Below are 22,393 nucleotides of genomic sequence, written 5' to 3'. Positions count from 1 at the left end.
TTATACGATGTCAACCGATGTTGTGAAACCAAAAGATATGACAATTATTATTAGTTATATTTGAAATGTACTATAATTTATAATAGACTAGCGATCGGCCTCAGCTTCGCACGGGTAGCATTTATAGATTTAAACCTTGCTCAGAAAACCCTCTTACCATAATTTCAAACAGTCCACAACTCCGAGATTGGTTCACACATACAGACACAGAGAAAAATATACGAACTTTATAATACTTAATGATGCTTAAACAACTTAATTATCCAACCAATAAAAAAAAAGTTGAATAGACAAAACAAAACGTTCTTACATCGCCTCGAAAGTAATTTAATCCACAACTATATCCTGACCCAGGCGGTCCATCTCCGAGAGGAGGAAGTCTACATCCTTCTCAGTGACGGCCGCTGAGGATATGATGTTGCGGAAGAAGTTGGGGCGGCGGTCGTCGGGCTGGTAGCCCACCATGATGGTACCGGATTGCATCATCTTACCTTTCAGTTTGGCGCACACCTGGCAAAATTCAATTCATACATACATATCATCACGTCTATAACCTTTGCGGGGTGGACAGAGCCAACAGTCTTAAAAAGACTGATGAGCCACGTTCGGCTGGTTTGCTTAATCATAGAATTGAGATTGCTAGCCTGTCGCCTAATAGGATCACAAGTTTATAAGCATATCTCTTAGTCGCCTTTTATGACATGCATGGGAAAAAGATGGAGTGGTCCTATTCTTTTTTTCAATTGGTGCCGGGATACACACGGCACGATAGATTATATATATACAAAACTATCAATCCACTATCGATAATGGACTTATAACCTATAGACGGCCTCTGTGGCGCAGCGGTAGTACGCTTGTCTGTACCACCGGAGGTCCCGGGTTCGAATCCCGACCAGGGCATGATGAGAAAAGAACTTTTTCTGATTGGCCTGGGTCTTGGACGTAAACATTTGTTATGTACGTACAATAAAGTATTTACAAACAAACATACATATAAATTCAAAATCAAATATATTTATTGTGCAACACAAGTTCAAAGGCTATTACGTATTTGTGATCATCGCTGTTACCTGTCCTAATTAATGGACGTACAATATCATATTTAAAATAAATTTCAATGTCAAAACGTACAAGCAATTAAATTAATGGGCAAGAATGAAATTAAAATTAAACAAAAATAAAATCACGTCTATATCCCTTGCGGGGTAGACAGAGCCAACAGTCTTGAAAAGACTGATGGGCCACGTTCAGCTGTTTGGCTTGTTGATGGAATTGAGATTCAAATAGAGACAGGTTGCTAGCCCATCGCCTAAAAGAAGAATCCCAAGTTTACAAGCCTATCCCTTAGTCCCTGTTACGACATCCATGGGAACGAGAAGGACCGGTCCTATTCTTTTTTTTATTGGTGCCGGGAACCACACGGCACACGTCCCGTATACACATAAAATCACGCCTCTTTCCCGGAAGGGGAGGGAGAAACTACCTCTTTCCACTTGCCACGATCTCTGCATACTTCCTTCGCTTCGTCCACATTCATAATTCTCTTCATGCAAGCTCGTAGGTATATATTTATATTTATTTATTTAACCTACCTTCCCCAGCTTAATCTCCTTGTTGCGATCGTGAGGCAGATTCCTCAGTTGCTTCGGCAGATACCAAAACGACACATTAACCAGCTCCGGCTCCAGGATCAGGTAGAACTTGTCGGGTTGCTCCTTGATGCGGCGCACCATGTACTCAGAGAGCTCCATCAGACGGTCCATTAGGCGTTCGAAGCCGGAGGTGCCCTGGAAGAGAATACATACATACATTATGATCACGTCTTTATCCCTTACGGGGTAGACAGAGCCAACAGTCTTGAAAAGACTGATAGGCCACGTTCAGCTGTTTGGCTTAATGATACAATTGATCTGAAAATCTGAAAGTATTCTGGAAATCCGTAAGGTCAGCCCGAGGAAAAACTATAACCAGAGAGCTAACTAGGATCAGATGCCAGGATGGTAGCGTTGTGAAAGGAGAAGAATGTGTGCTAAAGATATGGAAGGACTATTTTGAGAGTTTATTTGAAAAAAAGGAAGAAAATAAGAAAGAGTTCTGCTATAGCGAAGAAAAAGAGAATGAGATGGAAGGCGAAATTGAAATGTTTGAAATTGTGGAAGCACTTAAGAGTATGAAAGCGGGTAAGGCTACCGGGTATGATAGAGTGTCGGTCGAGATGCTTAAAGCAGGAAAAGGCGTCGTAGCTAGACAGTTGTACTGCCTTTTCAATTTGTGTTGGAGAAGCGGCCGAGTACCAAAAGATTGGTGTAAGGCTGTTATTGTGCCACTTTACAAAGGAAAAGGGTCACAACTGGACTGCAAAAATTATCGTGGTATAAGCCTGCTTAGCGTCGTCGGCAAATTGTATGCTAAGGTATTGATTAATAGAGTCAGGAATGAAACTGATGACAAAATATGGGATGCTCAAGCGGGATTTCGAAAGGGAATGGGATGTACTGATCAGGTCTTTTCTTTGCGGTGCATAGCCGAAAAGTTTTTGGCCAAGAGTCAAAAAGTCTATTGCACATTCGTGGATTTGGAAAAGGCCTATGACAGAGTTGAGAGGAATGAATTGTGGTCAGCAATTTCTATGCATGGGGTGAGCAGTCTCTTGATACGAGCACTGAAATCCTTATATGAGGATTCGAGTGCTTGTGTCAGGATAAACGGAGCGCACACTGAGTGGTTTAAGATTGAGAAAGGTGTTAGGCAGGGATGTGTTGCGTCACCGTGGCTGTTCAACCTATTTATGGATAGTTGTTTGACAGATTTGAAAGAGTCTGAAAGTGGATTAAGGATGAATGAATTACTCGTCAAATGTCTGCTCTATGCCGACGATCAGGTTATACTGGCGTCATCAGCGGAGGAGTTACAGAAGATGGTAAACTGTATGCATGAAGCTTTAAAAGAGAAAGGAATGAAAGTGAACGTAAGTAAAACTAAAACACTGGTTTTTGAAATGGAGAAAGAAATGACAGCATGTAATATTTTGATTGGAGGAGAAAAAGTTGAGCAAGTGAAAGAGTTTGTATATCTAGGATCAAAGTTTACATCAGATGGCAAGTGTGATAGTGATATTGAAAGGAGAGTGAACGCGGGGAACATGGTGAATGGAGCTTTGCATGCCTTTATGAGCAGTCAGAAACTATCCAAAAAGGCTCGACTGGCTGTGCACAGGGGCGTGTTGGTCCCGACATTAATGTATGGGAGTGAAAGTTGGGTATGGCAAAAGAAGCACGAAAGCAGAATAAATGCAGTGGAAATGAGAGCGTTAAGGAGTATGTTGGGTGTGAAATTGAGTGACCGGATAAGGAACAGCGTGATAAGGGAATGTTGTGATGTGAAAGAAGATGTAGTTACAGGAATAGAAAAGGGTATGTTGAGATGGTTCGGTCATGTGGAGAGGATGAATGAAAACAGGTTGACTAAGCAGATATACAAGGAGAGTGTGGAGGGAAAGGTCGGGGTGGGAAGACCTAGACGAACATATCTTGATCAAATTAAGGACGTCCTGGTGAAGGGTCAGGTCAAAAGTGCCCGAAACCGCCGAGCTTGCATGAAGAGAGTTATGAATGTGGATGAAGCAAAGGAAGTATGCAGGGATCGTGGCAAGTGGAAAGAGGTAGTCTCTGCCTACCCCTCCGGGAAAGAGGCGTGAGTTTATGTATGTATGTATGTATACAATTGAGATTCAAATAGTGACGGGTTGCTAGCCCATCGCCTAAAAGAAGAATCCCAAGTTTATAAGCCTATCCCTTAGTCGCCTGTTGTGTTATTGTTGCTGAAATGTTTGCATTTTCATTCATTCATTCATACAAACATATAATCACGTATATAACCCTTGCGAGGTATACCAGTGTTGAAGAGACTGAAAGGCCACGTTCAGCTGTTTGGCTTTACGATAGAATTGAGATTCAAATAGTGACAGGTCGCTAGCCCATCGCCTCAAATACGAATCCCAAGTTTATAAGCCTATCCCTTAGTCGCCTCCTACGACGTTTACAGGAAATGAGATGTGTATGGTCCTATACTTTTTTTTATATTGGTGCCGGGAACCACACGGCACTGTTTGTATTTTCATGGTGTAAAGATTATTTCTGTCTAATCATTCTCACCTTGCCCCTCCACTGAAGCCACAGCTTGAAGATGTCATTGTGTCGGCCGCACTGTATGACCTTGTCGCCGGTGTCGTAACGGGGGTCATAAATTTTGTCGGTCATGAACAGGTATTCCGCCGACATCGCGTTGCAGGACAGCAGAATCCCCTGAGAAAGGATACATACATACATGCATAAATATTATCACGTTTATATCCCTAGCGGGGTAGACACAAGTCTTGAAAATACTGAAATGCTACGCTCAGCTTTTTGGCTTAGTGATAGAATTGAGATTCAAATGGTGACAGGTTGCTAGCCCATCGCCTAAAAGAGAAATCCCAAGTTTATAAGCCTATCCCTTAGTCGCCTATTACGACATCGGTGAGAAAGAGATGGAGTAGTCCTATTCTTTTTTGTAATGGTGCCGTGAACCACACGGCAAAAGGAAGGACCTGAGGAAGGATATAAAGCATATATTAGGCATAGAATAGATTTATTTTCAAAATTGGACACAAGGTATCACTTATTGACACAGGAACAAACGACACTGCACCATTTTCACCGGACGTCAATATACAAATATGTAATTGTATATATCTCTTAAATCTAAATCGTGGACGAATGCACATTTTTTACATTTAAAAAACAAGAATGAATGTAAAGCTAATGATTTCAATACGAATATTTCGTCAAATAAATAAAGATAATGTAGTGTAGCCCTAATTGTAATATGTTATACTATTATATACTATATACTTGATGATCAATAAATCAGTATCGATTCAGCTTTTGTTTAATTTACACGCATTCCCTCCTATATTAGATGGCGACCCTTGCCTAGTCTGTCTCCGCGCTCGCGACCCGATACCGCGCCTTTTAAGGACTACGGAATTTTATCATCGTGTGTGGCCGTGTGGCTCTCTGTGATCGAAAATGCATTTGGAAGAGTACAATAATAAGATTCGTGAAGCGATCACAACGCTATTGTTACACGGAGGAAATTTGGTAAATTTCACGAAAAATGGGTGCATCTCAATCTAACAAGAACGAGGATGTGGTGATTGCCCAAGTTGCATCTGGAGGGAGTAATACGACCCAATTCGAGAAATATATGAACACCAATAATATAATCTTGGTCTTACTGCTGGTTTTGGTGGCCACGGGCGGCCTGATATTCATATACAGAATTTTTAAAAATTGGCAGGGATTTGTGATACGACAAGAAGTTAGAGATGCAATATTGACCAGATATTCTAGTATCATACGACGGCAGCAGGATAGGGGTGATCCTGTGTTCCAGGCCTAGCGTGATTGACGATGACGACCAACTACGTGACTAGCAGACCCAGTCCTGATGTTCATCCTACTACGTGCGTTTTAAATCTCTCGGGTGTGTACAGTGTGATATATATAGTGATGCGTTACGTTAATAAAAATTAAGAGTTGTTGCGGTATAGAAGTCGGGACTGAGTGCGAATACGGCAGAATTTACGGATTACGATACCTACCTATTTAGTGGACATTAAGTAATTATACCTCTATATTAAATTACCAATATACTTATACGTTTTATACTTATATACAAATTATTCTTATCCATATTAAAGTGTTAAAGCTAAAGCATAATTGTGGTATAAATAATATTTCATAATGATAAGTACTTAACAAAATTATTACTTTACCGTGTATTGTTTACATAGCGATGTCCATATATGATACGTCTCGGTGCCACTACTACTGGAGCTCACGGGAATTAATATGGTACGTAATTTTATATTACTTTTTCTATTGCTATTTTATACTAAGTTATGGAAAGAGAATTATTAAAATGCTTGGAAGATATCATACAAATAAAGAAGTATTTGATTAAGAAAGGAAAATCTAGGTACAAGGGAAACGTTATAAAAAATAAATTAAGTGAGTCAGATTTAATTTTGAAACGTTGTGATAGTATTGTAAAAGTTTTGTGTCAAGAGAAAGGATTGAGTAGTAAAACAGTAGATAGTATTAACTCCATAACAACTGAAATTCGTAGTGTGTACGACAATATTAAACTTTTATGTTCAACTCCTAAAGAGGAAATAAGTAGTGATAGTGATAGTAATTATAGTGAAACTGCTGAATTTTTAGACTCAAAAATGGAGTTTGATTTGAAGACGGCCTGTGAGTTTATCTCTGTAATGAACAGTAATGAAAATAATACGAAAAACATGATTGACTCGATAGAAATGTATGCTGAAATGTTGTCCAATCCAGGAAAACAAATTTTGATAAAATTTGTGCTGAAAAGCAGACTTACAGAAAATGCTAAACTTCGTATGCAAAAGGAATATTCATCTGTAAGTGACCTTGTTAAAGACTTAAGAAAATTTCTTTTATCTAAAAAATCTTTTACATCAATTCATTCGCGATTGCAAAATGTTACTCAGGGTTGGCGTACAATTGATCAGTATGGGGCAGAAATCGAAAAATTGTTTTCCGATTTGACAATTTCGCAAGCAGAGGGTAATTCAGAAAAATACGCTGTTTTGAAACCTTTGAATGAAAAGTTGGCGGTGAAACGGTTTTCAGACGGACTGCGGGATTCCCGTCTGAGCACCATCATTACAGCTCGAAACTACGAGCATCTCAAGGACGCGATCCAGGCGGCTAAAGACGAGGAGGTAGCTGCAACGTCTTCGACGACGGCCTCAGCAGGTATCATGCAGATCTCGCGCCGTGGAAGAGGTATGTATCCTCAATATACTCGCATGCAGCATGGCAGATTCCAACATTCGAGGTATCAGCATAACAATGTAAGAAATTTTAGACAAGGAAATCAGTTTCGTGGCAGTCAAAACACTTCGTTTAACAATTTTAATAGAGGACATTTTAATAATAGAAGCGGTCAGAATCGTACTCGTTATAATACCCGTGGTAGGGGACATATGAAAAATTCTTCGAATCGTGGTTCGAATCATCGTGTATTTTACAATGAACAAACGAATGAGGAGGTTCAACCCGAAACATCTAGTACAAATGAATTAAAGTTTTTTCGATCTTAAACATAACATTTTGACTTTAGATGGTAAAACAAAATTTTTGTCTTTTTATGTTAATAGGAAATTACATTTTTATTTGGTTGATAGCGGTGCATCTTTATCTGTCATAAAAAGAGATTCTTTACCTATAAACGTAACTTTAAATAAAGACGACACTATCGTGAACGGAATAGGCGGACAAATTCGTTCGGCAGGATATATTTATCTTAATTTGGAGCATAATAGTGATCATTCTAGAATAGTATTCAATCATAAGTTTTACGTATTCGATAGCATACCATTACAGGCAGATGGAATTTTAGGCTTAGACTTTCTGTGTTACTACGGTTCAAATATCAATCTGAGCTCAAATGTAGTCACTGTATCCCAAAACGGAATGGAATGTTGTTTGCCACTTTATGATTCAATCGATTATTCTAGAGAAGTGTTACTTATCCCAGCACGAAGCGAATCATTCCATCATGTTTATGTTTCTTCTAGTAGTGACAAGGATTATGTTGTTTATCCAAAGCAATTAGCGGAAAATTTGTTCATGGCAGGATCTATAGTTAGAGTAACAAATAATAGAATACCAATTAAAATATTAAACACCAATGAACATCAAATTGAGTTGCCTACATTTCAACCAGAATTACATTTGTTGTCAGATTACGATACATATAAATTCGAGTCTTGCTCAAGAAACTCAGAACGAGCAAAACGTTTATTAGATTTAATAAATTTAAAAAATTTAAATACTGAAGAACGAGATTCAATTCAACTTTTGTGTTCCAAATATGCAGATATTTTCTTTTTGCCAGGAGATAAGTTATCTTCTGCAAATGTTAATGAACAGTCTATTACATTAAAACCAAACACGACACCAGTTTATGTCAAGCAATACAGGTTACCACAATCTTTAAAAAAAGAGATAGACAATCAGATAAAAAATATGTTAGACAATGATATCATTGAGGAGTCTAGAAGTGAGTGGTCTAGTCCAATAATGTTAGTTCCAAAGAAATCGGATGGCAAAGACAAAAAATGGCGTTTTGTTGTTGACTACCGAAAATTAAATAATTGCATTGTTGATGATAAATTCCCGTTACCCAATATAACAGACATATTGGATTCATTAGCAGGTTCAATTTACTTTACACATTTAGATTTATATCAAGGGTATTTTCAAATAAGCTTAGATAAAGACAGTAGAAACTGCACATCGTTCACAACGAGCACAGGAAAGTACCACATGAAAAAATTACCCATGGGATTGAAAACTAGCCCAAGTGTCTTCAGTCGTGTAATGTCTATAGCGATGTCAGGATTAAACTATGAAAAATGTTTCATATATTTAGATGACCTTGTAATTTTTGGCCGTAACCTTGAAATTCATAATCGTAATTTAACAGATGTGTTTGAAAGGCTTCGAAAAATTAATTTGAAATTAAATCCTCAAAAATGTGTATTCTTAAAGAAAGAAATACTGTATCTAGGACATTTGGTTTCTGAAAAGGGTGTACTTCCTGACCCAGCTAAAATTGAAGTAGTTAAAAATTATCCAAAACCTACTAATACCGACGAAATCAAAAGATTTGTAGCCTTTTGTAATTACTACCGTAAATTTATAAAAAAATTTGCTGAAATAACTGCACCTTTAAACAAGCTTACAAGGAAAAATGAAGTATTTAAGTGGACGGAAGAGTGTACAGTTGCATTTGAAAAATTAAAGGAAAAATTAAGTTCACCCCCTGTTTTAGATTTTCCGGATTTTTCCGAAGGTAATGAGTTTATTTTACAGACTGATGCTTCCGGTATTGCTGTCGGAGCAGTGTTGTGTAATAAAAATATGAAACCTATAGCTTATGCCAGTAGACCCTTAAACAAAGCGGAATTAAATTACCCTACGATTCAGAAAGAATTACTTGCTATAGTCTGGGCAATAAAGTATTTTAGACCATATTTATACAATAGAAATTTTACAATTTTAACAGATCACAGACCATTAGTTTACTTATTTTCAATGAAAGACCCATCCAGTAGACTTTTAAAATTCAGACTTCTTTTAGAAGAATACGATTTCAAGATTAACTATATAAAAGGTAAAGATAATAGTGTTGCAGATGCTTTGTCTAGAGTTTATATTACGTCAGATACATTGAAAAGCATGAACGAAGACATTATAATGGTTTTGACTAGGAGACAACGTAAAAATTTGGAAGAAAGTAGTGAAAGTTCTATTTTAAGTAATCCCACTGATGAAAGGTCTGATCAGCCTCGAGTTGTGGAATTGTTTAAAATACCGAACGATTACATGGAATTGACTTTTATAGAAAAAAAGGATTTAGATAAATTGAGGAGCAAAAATAACGTAGATTTAGAAAAAGAATGTTTCATTTATTGCAAAATAAAGAATACTATTTATATAAACATTGACTTTAGGGCACATTTTACGCGAGCCGAATTTGTGACTAAGTTAATGGAATTTTGTAAAATAATCAAAGTAAAAGAACTATGCATAGTAAAAAATAATGAGATAAAAACATTCATAAATGATTTGTTACAAGAAATAAATAATAGAACGAATTGGACCGGTCCACGATTTTATATAATAAAGAGTGTTAAGAGAATAGAGAATGACGAAGACAAACAGTATATTTTGCATGACTTCCATTTGTTACCAACCAGTGGACATGCTGGAATTCGTAGAATGACTAATAACATTAAGAGGTTATTTTTTTGGCCTGGTTTAGATAAGGATATTAAGGATTTTGTAAATAAATGTAGCAAATGTCAAAAAATGAAGCATTGTAGATATACCAAGGCGCCAATGGAAATAACTACAACTGCTTCCAATGCTTTTGAGAAAATTTATTTAGACCTTTGTGGACCTTTAGAGAGAGACTCAGATGATAATCGCTATATCTTGACAATCCAATGCGAATTAACAAAGTTTGTCGAAGCTTATCCTTTAAAAAATAAAGAGACGGTAAGTATTGCACATGCGTTTGTCAATAATTTTATACTTAGGTTTGGAATACCAGATACTATTGCAACAGATCGCGGAACGGAGTTTGTCTCATCTACAATGGAACAGGTTTGTAATTTATTAGGTATAGAAAAGTTAACATCTACAGCTTACCACCACGAATCGCTAGGAGCTATTGAAATTTCTCATAAGAGCCTAGGTGCGTTTTTACGCATACATTGTGATGATCAAAAAGATACGTGGAGTCAATGGCTTCCATTTTGGTGTTATAGCTACAATAATACTGTTCACACAGAGACGAACTACACACCGTTTGAATTGGTATTTGGTAAACCTAGTAAAATTCCCTGTAGAGTTAGAAATAATAATAATATAGAACCCTTGTATAATCCAGAAAATTATCCTTTACATTTAAAGCATCGTTTACAAGTATCTCTTCAAGATGCTCGTAAGAATTTAATTTATAGTAAAGAAAAGAGGAAATGTTTATATGATAAAACATTAAATGATGTATCATATAATACTGGAGATTTAATATTAATTAAAAATGAAGTAGGTAAAAAGTTAGATTGTAAATTTTTCGGTCCTTTTACTGTCATAGAAGATTTAGGATGTAATGTGAAAATTGCAAAAGATGATAATAAAGTAGACGTAGTACACAAAAATAGGACAAAAAGGTTTATTATGTCATATCAATAATACATCGTTAAGTACTTACATTATGTTAACATTTATTAAATATGTACAATAATCGTATACTTAAATATGTAAAAAAAAAAAAAAAAAAATTGTACTTACCTTGTAAAATGTAGTCGTCAACAGTATACCTAAATACATACCTATATCTATAATATAATCGTCTAATATTAAGATTATCTGTGTTGTTTAGCACATAGGTATACTTTGTATTAATTAATATTCTTACAGTAGGTAATTTTCGTCGACGAAACCTACACGAATACCTATATAACATTGTATTTGTTTATAATCATAAAAATAAAACTAATATTTTTATTTTTATTCTTTTTGCACCCCCGTGGTGTAGTGTAGCCCTAATTGTAATATGTTATACTATTATATACTATATACTTGATGATCAATAAATCAGTATCGATTCAGCTTTTGTTTAATTTACACGCATTCCCTCCTATATTAGAATAAAATAAGATATGTAGGTACACATTGTACAAATTATGTCAACACCATGTCAAAAATGCACAAGCATTTAAGAGGCCATTATGTCAAGTTTGGGCCACACATGTGTATCATTAATATAATCCTCCGTGCTGTAAAAAGGCTTTTCCATTCAAAAACCATACATATAATCACATCTTTGTTCCTTGCGGGGTAGACAGAGCTAACAGTCTTAAAAAGACTGAAAGGCCACGTTCAGCTGTATGGCTTAATGATGGCATTTAGATTCAAATAGCGACAGGTCGCTAGCACATCGCCTTAAAAAGGAATCCCAAGTTTAGGCCTATCCTTTAGCCGTCTTTTACGACATAAGACAAACCCGCGAGGGATATAGACGTGACTATATGTATGTATGTATGTACAAACAGAAACTTATTCTTAGTCGGTTAAATCTATTCAAATCCTATCCCATAAGCAAACTTTACACAATAGACTATATAGAATCTCTGCACAAACAAGTGTGGACGACAGATAAGGATTTTGCATAATCTGTGCCAATATAAGGGTGAATATTAACGCAGCCGCAAGTTGATGTAGGCTCAGAGTCTCTCAGAGGCTACAGCATCGGTTCTATGGTCGAATCGGTAATATTTATAACTCTAAATGCGCATAATTTAATAAAATAACATAACAAATAATCACATCTACATCCCTTGCGTGGTAGACAGAACCAACAATCATCAAAAGGCTGAAAGGCCACGTTCAGCAATTTGGCTTAATGATAGAATTGAGATTCAAATAGTGACAGGTTGCTAGCCCGTCGTCTATAAGAATTCTAAATTAGACGATGGGTTAGCAACCTGTCACTATTTGAATATCAATTCTATCATTAAGCCAAATAGCTGAATGTGGCCATTCAGTCTTTTCAAGACTGTTGGCTCTGCCTACCCCGCAAGGGATATAGATGTAACATATGTATGTATGTATTTACTTTTTACTTCCATTTCAGTATTTCGTATTCAATAAACATACAATGACAAAGGATCCCTAAATATTTCAAATACAAACAAAAATTCCTACAGCCCGCATACCAACAGACAAAGCCTTAACTTTCAAACAAAAATCTACCTTAACATTATTGCAATAAAACTAAATTTTCCTTGATTGAACCAAGCGAGGATACCTACAAACCATTTTAGTCCTTCACAGTTCAGCAATACGAAAGGTAATTGAATGATGTTGTGAACCTCTTTTTGTAACGTCACTACAATATGTCGGATAATAAATTTCGGAACTCCGCCCTTGTCGGAAAACTCGTAGGGATGGGATAAACATTTCACTCATATCGATAAGCCTCGTTACATCGAACAATCCGCATCATTCAAAATTGACCTATGTGTTTTTTCATTTGTTATTACGGTTAGGTTGACTGCCAGAGAATGAGTTTATTTAACCTGTGCAGGCACTAGTAGGCATTACATTGAGGCTCAAAAATATTTAAAAGAATATGCCGGGATAAAATAAAATAACTATCTATTTGATGGTAAATCAAAATAAAACATTATTTTTTTAATATTAAAATCTCATATAAATATATATTTATCTGAACTTATAATTATATATTAACTATAATTTAATATTGTGAAGTTGACGTTGTTGAAGAAAATGCTGCAGTGCAGTTTGTTACCGCTTCTTCTGCACTGACGCCTTGGAAGCGGCAGTAAACTTAGTTTTTAAGTAATTTATTTGACGTCAGCCAAGTTGTTAAACCATACGACAATTATTAAGCGATATAATAGTATCCTATAATAATGAATAAAAAATTTTGAATTTATCGTCTTTATCCCTTACGGGGTAGACAGAGCCAACAGTCTTACGAAGATCGAAAAGTCACAGTCAGTTATATGGCTTAATAAAAAGAATTGAGTTTCAAATAGTGACAGGTTGCTTGCCCATCGCCGATAAGCACAAGATTTTTAGCCCAACCTTTTGTTGCATTTTACAACATCCATGGGAAAGAGATAGATTGGTCCCAAAATAAAGTAACATAAACTGTTACCGGCAAAACTGATAATGAGTCTGGTTACTTGAATAAATATTTCTTCATTCATTCATTCATTCAAAACGTTTATCGACTGTTTTCCACCGGCCCATCCCTAACACTCGGCAAATTTAATTAAATTCCTAACTAGACACTTCTAAACATATGTTGCCAATTACCCCCTTTCAAACACGCGGTATTCCAAACCAGACCATAACACGACCACTTACAGTTTCAAATCCTACCTCTCAAATAATATAACAGATTTGAATCTTATGTTCTATATATTAAGTGTGATTTTCATGTGGTAATTCGTAAAGTCTGCGACTGACGACTCAGTCGTGCGATTAATCGCAGATTAAAGTTATATTGCGACAATTTGCCGGGAGAATAGTTTTTATTGCATTTGACTTTTGTCATTTATCATAACTTGGACTTATGTCGTGTTGTTGTGCCGTGTGGTTCCCGGCACCAATACAAAAAAGAAAAGGACCACCCCCATCTCTTTTTCATGGATGTCGTTAAAGGCGACTAAGGGATAGGCTTACAAACTTTGGATTCTTTTTTAGACAATGGGCTAGCAACCTGTCACTATTTGAATCTCAATTCTATCATTAAGCCAAATAGCTGAACGTGGCCATTCAGTCTTTTCAAGTTGTTGGCTCTGTCTACCCCGCAATTTATTTATGTATGTATGGACTTATGTCTGAGTTGGGAATGTACCTTATGTACAGTGAGCTACTAAAAATAAATGGTATATACTACTTTAGTTTTGTAGACATATCAAAGGAACTGATGTTTTTTAATTCTAACATTTAGCCACGTACATAAACAGCTTGGTAAAAAAGATCAAAATTTTTATCTATTATTATAGGATACTTCATATCTAATCTCTCATAACTGTCAAATCTTTTGGTTCCACAACATTGGTTGACGTCAAATAAACTACTTAAAACTAAGTTTACTGCCGCTTCCGAAGCGTCAGTGCAGAAGAAGCGGTAACAAACTGCACTGCAGCATTTTCTTCAACAACGTCAACTTCACAACTATCCAAACTTAAAATAGTAATATGGACGAGAAAAAACATTGTTATGATTAATTGAACAAACATTGTTATGACAGCGTCTGGGACTAAAGCCGGGAGGAAGAAGAAGAATAAAGGGCACCCTACTCCCGGGCTGATGAGGATGCAACTGGGACCTTTAGTAGACTTCGACGGCCTCTGTGGCATAGCGGAAGTACGCTTGTCTGTGACACCGGGGGTCCCAGGTTCGAATCCCGGTCAGGGCATGATGAGAAAAGAACTTTTTCTGATCGGCCTGGGTCTTGGTTGCCTATCTATATAAGTATTTATTATAAAATATTGTACCTTTGAGTTAGTATCTCGTAACAAAAGATTCGAACTTCGAGGCTTACTCAATCTGTGTAATTTGTCCCGTATACTATATATACGAAATTTAAATACGAACTGACCTCATACTTGAAGTGGACCGTCGAGCATTGCAGCAGGGTGCCCATCAGCTTGTGGGGGTTCCAGGTGACGGAGTCAGCCCTGGAACAAATAAATGACATGAGAAAAAATAAACGCAAAATTTACCTTCGAATCTGTTGGGCCTATTGGCTCCGGCTACTGCGTAAGGGATAAAAGATGTGATGTAAATTATTATTACGAGGTACCATGTCACAATGTTCGTTCCTGCACTCCTCCGAAACGGCTTGACCGATTCTCATGAAATTTTGTTAGCATATTGAGCAAGAGGATGAATGAAAACAGGTTGACTAAGTAGATATACATGGAGAGTGTGGAGGGAAAGGTCGGAGTGGGAAGACCTAGACGAACATATCTTGATCAAATTAAGGACGTCCTGGTAAAGGGTCAGGTCAAAAGTACCCGAAACCGCCGAGCTTGCATGAAGAGAGTTATGAATGTGGATGAAGGAAAGGAAGTATGCAGGGATCGTGGCAAGTGGAAAGAGGTAGTCTCTGCCTACCCCTCCGGGAAAGAGGCGTGATTTTATGTATGTATGTATATTGAGCAAGTTTGAGAATCGGCCAACATCTACCCTTAGTGTAAGAATTGTGAAGCCTTAACATTTTTTGTTAACTAGAAATTACTTAAAAATCTATATCTATACTAATATTATAAAGCTGAGTGTGTTTGTTTGTTTGAACGCGCTAATCTCAGGAATTACTGGTTCGAATTGAATAATTCTTTTTGTGTTGAATAGTCCAATTATCGAGGAAGGCTTTAGGCTAAATAACATCACGCTGCCGCAACTATAAGAAGCAAAAAAATAATGGAAAATGTGAAAAAAACGCGGAAAATTATTCATCCTTGAGGGCTTCAATAATGCCCAAAATAACTATTCCACGCGGACGAAGGGCACAGTTAGTTATTTATATGGCAGAACAACGTTTGCCGGGACAGCTAGTTAATATATCTATATAAAATAGAAGGTTATCAATTCGCCCCGCTCAACACAGAGCAAAACACACAGTGTATCGTTATTTGAGAGGCCGTGTTTAATCCGGCGCCATTAGACACATCAGTCAAATGCCAGATGCTCTTAAATACTCGTGCAGTGCCGGGGGATGAACATAGTCAGCAGAGCAGGTTGTAGAGACCAAGCTACTTACATCTTCTTGTAATTTTATGTGATTTAAATAAATACATATATTCAGTCTTTTCAAGACTGTTGGCTCTGCCTACCCCGCAAGGGATATAGACGTGACCATGTATGTATGTATGTTTATATGTATGTATGTATACGGGACAAATTACACAGATTGAGTTAGCCTCGATGTAAGTTCGAGTTGTAAGACTTGTGTTACGAGATACTAACTCAACGATACTATATTTTATAATAAATACTTATATAGATAAACATCCAAGACCCAGGCCAATCAGAAAAAGTTCTTTTCTCATCATGCCTTGGACGGAATTCGAACCCGGGACCTTCGGTGTCACAGATAAGCGAACTACCGCTGCGCCACAGAGGCCGTCAAATTTGAGATTTGTCATTATTGATTTTAGTGCCTTGTGGTTCCCGGCACCAATTGTAAAACAATAAACAGGAAAAGGAGTTTCTTTCCCAAGGATATCGTAAAAGGCGACTAAGGTGCAGGCTTATAAACATGATATCCTTCATTTAGGCGTGGGCTAGCAACTTGTCACTATTTGAATCTCAATTATATCATTCAGCCAAACAGCTAAACGAGGCCTATCAGTCTTTTCGAGACTGTTGGCTCTGTCTACCCCGCAAGGGATATTATATGTATGTATTCAGGTAATTAATGATTATGATTTTGATCAGCACTATACAAAATTCAAAATTTTTATTCATTATCATAGGACATTTCATATCGCTTAATAATTGTCAAAACGTATGGTTTAACAACATTGGTTGACGTCAAATAAATTACTTAAAACTAAGTTTACTGCCGCTTCCGTCGTCAGTGCAGAAGAAGCGGTAACAAACTGCACTGCAGCATTTTCTATAATAATAATATAGTGTTAGGAATCTAATTTTAATTTGCCGTGTGGTTCCCGGCATCAATACAAAAAAGAATAGGACCACTCCATCTCTTTCCCATGGATGTCGTAAAAGGCGACTAAGGGATAGGCTTATAAACTTGGGATTATTTTTTAGGCGATGGGCTAGCAACCTGTCACTATTTGAATCTCAATTCTACCATTAAGCCAAATAGCTGAACGTGGCCATTCAGTCTTTTCAAGACTGTTGGCTCTGTCTACCCTGCAAGGGATATTATATGTATGTATTCAGGTAATTAATGGTTATGATTTTGATCAGCACCATAGTGTTAGGACTCTCATTTTAACCTCCTCTGTGCAAAGCCGGGTAAGGGCTGGAATCCGGGTAAATGCGGGGGCGGCGGACCGTGCGACAGCCGGGCAGGGTTGGCGCAGAGGTTAAATTGTGTTCGGTGAAAAAAATATCTATAACTAGCTTTTCGTAATTTCTAGAAAAAACTAACTCTTCCTCCCGGCTTTAGTCCCGGTCGCATCCTCACCACTCTGGAGAGGAGCCCGGGGTATGCCTTCGACCATGGATCCTGGATTGGGTGAGTCAGGTTTTTACATGAAGCGACTCTCATCTGACCTTTGCAGGGAACCTAACCCGTATTGGATCTATTTATACACATCCAGTTGCCTGAATATCTGAATTGCACGTCTATATCCTTTGCGGGTTAGACAGAGACAACAGTCAGGCCACGATCAGCTATTTGGGTTAATGTTAGAATTAAAATTCAAATAGTGACAGGTTGGTAGCCTATCACCTAAAAGAAGAATCCCAAGTATATAAGCCTATGCCTTTCACAACATCCATGGGAAAGAAATGGAGTGGTCCTAATCTTTTTCAATTGGGGCCGGGAACCACACGGCAACTGAAGTTGTTGGAATAAAAATAATACCTATTTTATTTTCTTCACACCAATGTATGTTTTAATTTTTAGTTTCTAAATTTTTAGTTTTTAAAAAAATCTTTAATAATTTCGTAGCCATCCCTACGCCGTAGCCGGTCTACGCCGTAGCAGCCCAGAGTTCACACGTCAATCGTAGCGCGTAGCACTTAATGCTACGGCGTAGCATCGCTACATTATTTTTATTTTTCATATTGATTCATTTTTGTTAATATTCAAGCATAATTTTGTTTTTTACCTTTCAAGTATTCATTTAAATAGTCGCGTTTTTATCCCTTATGGGGTAGACAGAGCCGGCAGTCTCGAAAAGACTAATAGGCTAGACTGATAGAATTGAGATTCAAATAGTGACAGGTTACTAGCCAATCGCCACGCCAAAAAAAGGACCCCAAGTTTATAAGCCGATCCCTTAGTCGCCTTGTACGACATCCATGGGAAAGTGATGAAGTGGTCGTATTCTTTATTGTATTAGTGCCGGGAACCACACGGCAATTTGAGTTATCTATACCAATATTATAAAGCTGTAGAGTTTGTTTGTTTGAACGCTAATCTCAGGAACTACTGGTTCGAAATAAAAATTTATTTTTGCGTTGAAAAAAATTTATAATTAACATTACGCTGCAACTATTAGGAGCAAAGATAAATGGAAAATGAGAAAAATCATCCTTGAGGGCTTCAATGATGCCCAAAATAACTAACTCCAAGCGGACGAAATCGCACAGCTAGTCTTTAATATGTACCACGAGTCAAGAATTCAAGATTAAAAAAAAAATTGTCTCTATATAAACTCAGTCACTTTTTAAGTGCCAATTCTCTCAAAAGTACCACCAGGACTCCTGCCCAAATCTGCAATTAATTACCCTCACCCCAATAAAAAACAAAAGGGAGTCATTAATCATGGTGTTGAACCGAGTTTGAAGGATTTTCACGCGGAGGGTAATCAATATTGTAGCAAAACCTCTAAACTGAGTAGCATACATGAAATCACGCCTTTTCCCCGGCGGGGTAGGCAGAGACTACATCATTCCACGTGTTACGATCTCTGCATAGTTCTTTCGCTTCATAACTCTCTTCATGCAAGCTCGGCGGTTTCGGGTACTCTCGACCTGACCCTTTACCAGACGTCCTTAATTTGATCAAGACACGTTCGTCTAGGTCTTCCCACTCCGACCTTTCCCTCCACACTCTCCTTGTATATTAAGTAATAAGATTCAATTTCAACATATGCATAGGCAGTGCCGTGTGGTTCCCGGCACCAATACAAAAAAGAATAGGACCACTCCATTTCTTTCCCATGGATGTCGTAAAAGGCGACTAAGCGATAGGCTTACAAACTTGGGATTATTTTTTAGGCGATTAGCTAGCAACCTGACACTGTTTGAATCTCAATTCATTTAAGCCAAACAGCTGAACGTGGCCTATCAGTCTTTTCAAGACTGTTTGCTATGTCTACCCGGCAAGGGAGATAGAAAAGTATAGATCCATGATAATATCTATGAATGTATACTTTTCTATAATGAATAAATCCACTTTTTTTAAAACTCTCAATCAATTTTAAACCCCAATAGAGGATTAGCATAAAATGTGTGAAACCATCGCCTGAGTCAACAGACGATAACTGCTTAGTCAAATATTTAACGCCAAACACCAATAGAACCCTGTCACATTAACCTTTGTCGAAAACTGCGAACAGTCTTTGTGAAAACTCGCTTCAAATTTAATTCGACAGGGTCGCATCTCGTGCGTGATTCAAATGACGCGTTTTAGAACTTTGTCTAAATTAGGAGAACAAGCATCGTATATAGAAATTGTTCAGTGATGTCGGAATACGGTATAGTGACAGGGTTGTATGTGTGTCAATTTGTATTTTGTATAGAATTGACACGGAAAGTGTTTTAGAGGGGCGTCCTTAGGGTCGCGGGTTCGAGCCCGGGTCATATTTAAATGGGAATTAAGGGTTTATTGACATAAAACCATTTTAGTGTGCTAATTCTCTTAGTGTAGTTGCTAATTCTCTTAGTGGTTTTGCCGTGTGGTTCCCGGCACCAATACAAAAAAGAATAGGACCACTCCATCTCTTTCCCATGGTTGTCGTAAAAGGCCACTAAGGGATAGGCTTAAAAACTTGGGATTCTTTTTTTAGGCGACGGGCTAGCAACCTGTCACTATTTGAATCTCAATTCTATCATTAAGCCAAACAGCTGAACGTGGCCATTCAGTCTTTTCAAGACTGTTGGCTTTGTCTACCCAGCTAGGGATATAGACGTGACCATATGTATGTATGTTTATTATATTTTTTGTATGCTGTTAATATGAATTGCTTTTAGTTTCGTTGATATTAAAAAAGGTTTGAGTACTATTCAATTATGTATACTTTATTAAAAAAAACAATAGATATGGAATATGGATTTGATATTGGTTTGAATTTAAATATAAAATTACAATGTGACAAGCACGGAAATATCATATCTTTTTTTGTATGCCACGGCACAGTATAGCTAATAATCCGTACGTACCAACCGTTGTGACTTATGTCTGATAGTACATATACATATAATCACGTCTATATCCCTTGTGGGGTAGACAGAGCCAACAGTCTTTAAAAGACTGATAGGCCACGTTCAGCTATTTGGCTTTAAGATAGAAATGAGATTCAAATAGAGACAGGTTGCTAGCCCATCGCCTAAAAATAGAATCCCAAGTTTATAAGCGTACTCCTTAGTCGCCTTTTACGACATCCATGGGAGAGAGATAGAGTGGTCCTATTCTTTTTTTTATTGGTGCCGGGAACCACACGGCACTGTCTGATAGAAATGAATTAATTATGAAAAACAAATCAAACTAACCTCTCAATGCCAGTGAGCCGAGGGTGTCGGTACTTCTTGGAGAACAGCAGGCCTCCGCCCCAAGCAGCCTGCCAAAAAAAACATACATACATACATACACGAAGATAGACAGAGAGAGACACATAAAGACTGAAAAGCCACGTTCAGCTGTATGGATTAATGATGGAATTGAGATTCAAATAGTGATAGGTTATTAGCCCACTACAAGAGGAATACCAAGTTCATAAGCCTATCCTTTAGTCGCCTTTTACGACATCCTTGGGTATGTAAGATATATAGTGGTTTTATAAAAATGGCACGGTTTAAAAAAAACCTGTATCCTTTTGTAGGTGGCGTTGAGGCGAAACCGCGGATAACATACATACATACATATGTACATACGAGTACATACATACATACATAAAATCACGCCTCTTTCCCGGAGGGGTAGGCAGAGACTACCTCTTTCCACTTGCCACGATCTCTGCACACTTCCTTCGCTTCGTCCACATTCATAACTCCCTTCATGCAAGCTCGGCGGTTTCGGGTACTTTTGACCTTTTGACCGCGGGTAACAACTAGTTTTATTTATATATATATATATATTAAGACTCACATCAACATGCATCCACATGTCATACTTCTGACAGATGTCAGCGATGTCGACCAGCGGGTCGAACGCCCCCAGCACCGTGGTGCCAGAGGTGGCGTTCACGAAGAATGGGACCTGGGGAACCGAGAATTCAAATTCAAATTAAAAAAAAAACAATTTTTTTTTTAAATTATTATGGGATACTTCATATCGCTTAATAATTGTCAAAACGTATGGTTTAACAACATTGGTTGACGTTAAATAAATTACTTAAAACTAAGTTTACTGCCGCTTCCAAGGCGTCAGTGAAGAAGTGGCGGTAACAAACTGCACTGCAGCATTTTCTTCAACAACGTCAACGTCACAATATCAACTGATAACATCTTATATAATCACGTCTATATTCCCTCGCGAGGTGGACAGAGCTAACAGTCTTGACAAAACTGTAAGGCCACGTTCAGCTCTTTGGCTTAATGATAGTATTGAAATTCAAATAGCGACAGGTTGCTAGACCTACGCCTAAAAGAAGAATCCCGAGTTTATTAGACATTCCTTTAGTTGCCTTTTACGACATAGATATGGAGTGGTCCTATTCTAAAGTGCTGGAAATCACACGGCACACAAAATTGATAATGTGGGATAAAACAAATTTGGGATGTAGAAAAAAAGGCGGACGGAGTGTTGCTAAACGGCAATATGAAGCACGGATAGTATTGTCCGGATATGCCCACTGTATACACGCCTCATGTATAGAGATGGGCAAATGCCCGGGCATTTAAGGCAAATCGGGAATATTCCCAATTAATGCCCAGATAAATGCCCAAAGGGAAAGAATATATGGGCATCTATTGGGAATTTTCCCAATTTGCCTTAAGTGCCCGGGAAATTGCCCATCTCTACTCACGGACAGTCCCACCAATAGTGTGACAGTCGACCGCCATTACGTCTAAGATGATCTCACTAAATGGCAAGTTTTCTGTCACTCACAAATGCGTACAACGCCGCCATTACGATGCTTCAGTTTTTAACAAGCCACACTCCGTCCGCCTTTTTGTCTACGTCGATGCAAAAGAAGAAGTGATTATGGACATTATATAAATTGACTGATGTAATCTCTCTTTATCCTAACCTTCCATGAAAGAGAGAGTATTTAAAAAATAAACCTATTTATTAAAAACTTTATTACACAAAAAGTTATTTTACAAAAGGC

The 22,393-nt window shown here is 37.5% G+C and overlaps 1 protein-coding gene across 1 annotated transcript in view; it reads right to left on the bottom strand.

The window, feature by feature from the left end:
- The window catches only part of LOC106137457 (glutamate decarboxylase), a 49,744-nt gene continuing 27,351 nt past the window's right edge, over window positions 1–22,393 (bottom strand). The window contains exons 9-14 of the mRNA XM_060952718.1: window positions 21,208–21,318; window positions 20,613–20,680; window positions 14,797–14,875; window positions 4,158–4,307; window positions 1,596–1,790; window positions 1–510 (exon numbers count right to left, since the gene is read on the bottom strand). Coding sequence (XP_060808701.1) covers window positions 328–510; window positions 1,596–1,790; window positions 4,158–4,307; window positions 14,797–14,875; window positions 20,613–20,680; window positions 21,208–21,318 — 786 coding nt within the window. The 3' untranslated portion in view covers window positions 1–327. The remainder of the gene's footprint in view (window positions 511–1,595; window positions 1,791–4,157; window positions 4,308–14,796; window positions 14,876–20,612; window positions 20,681–21,207; window positions 21,319–22,393) is intronic.

The sequence above is a fragment of the Amyelois transitella genome, chromosome 29, assembly GCF_032362555.1.
Source record: "Amyelois transitella isolate CPQ chromosome 29, ilAmyTran1.1, whole genome shotgun sequence".
Taxonomy (NCBI): Eukaryota; Metazoa; Arthropoda; class Insecta; order Lepidoptera; family Pyralidae; genus Amyelois; species Amyelois transitella.
Note: the sequence above shows the minus strand (reverse complement) of the source record. Positions and strands in the feature narration are given on the sequence as shown.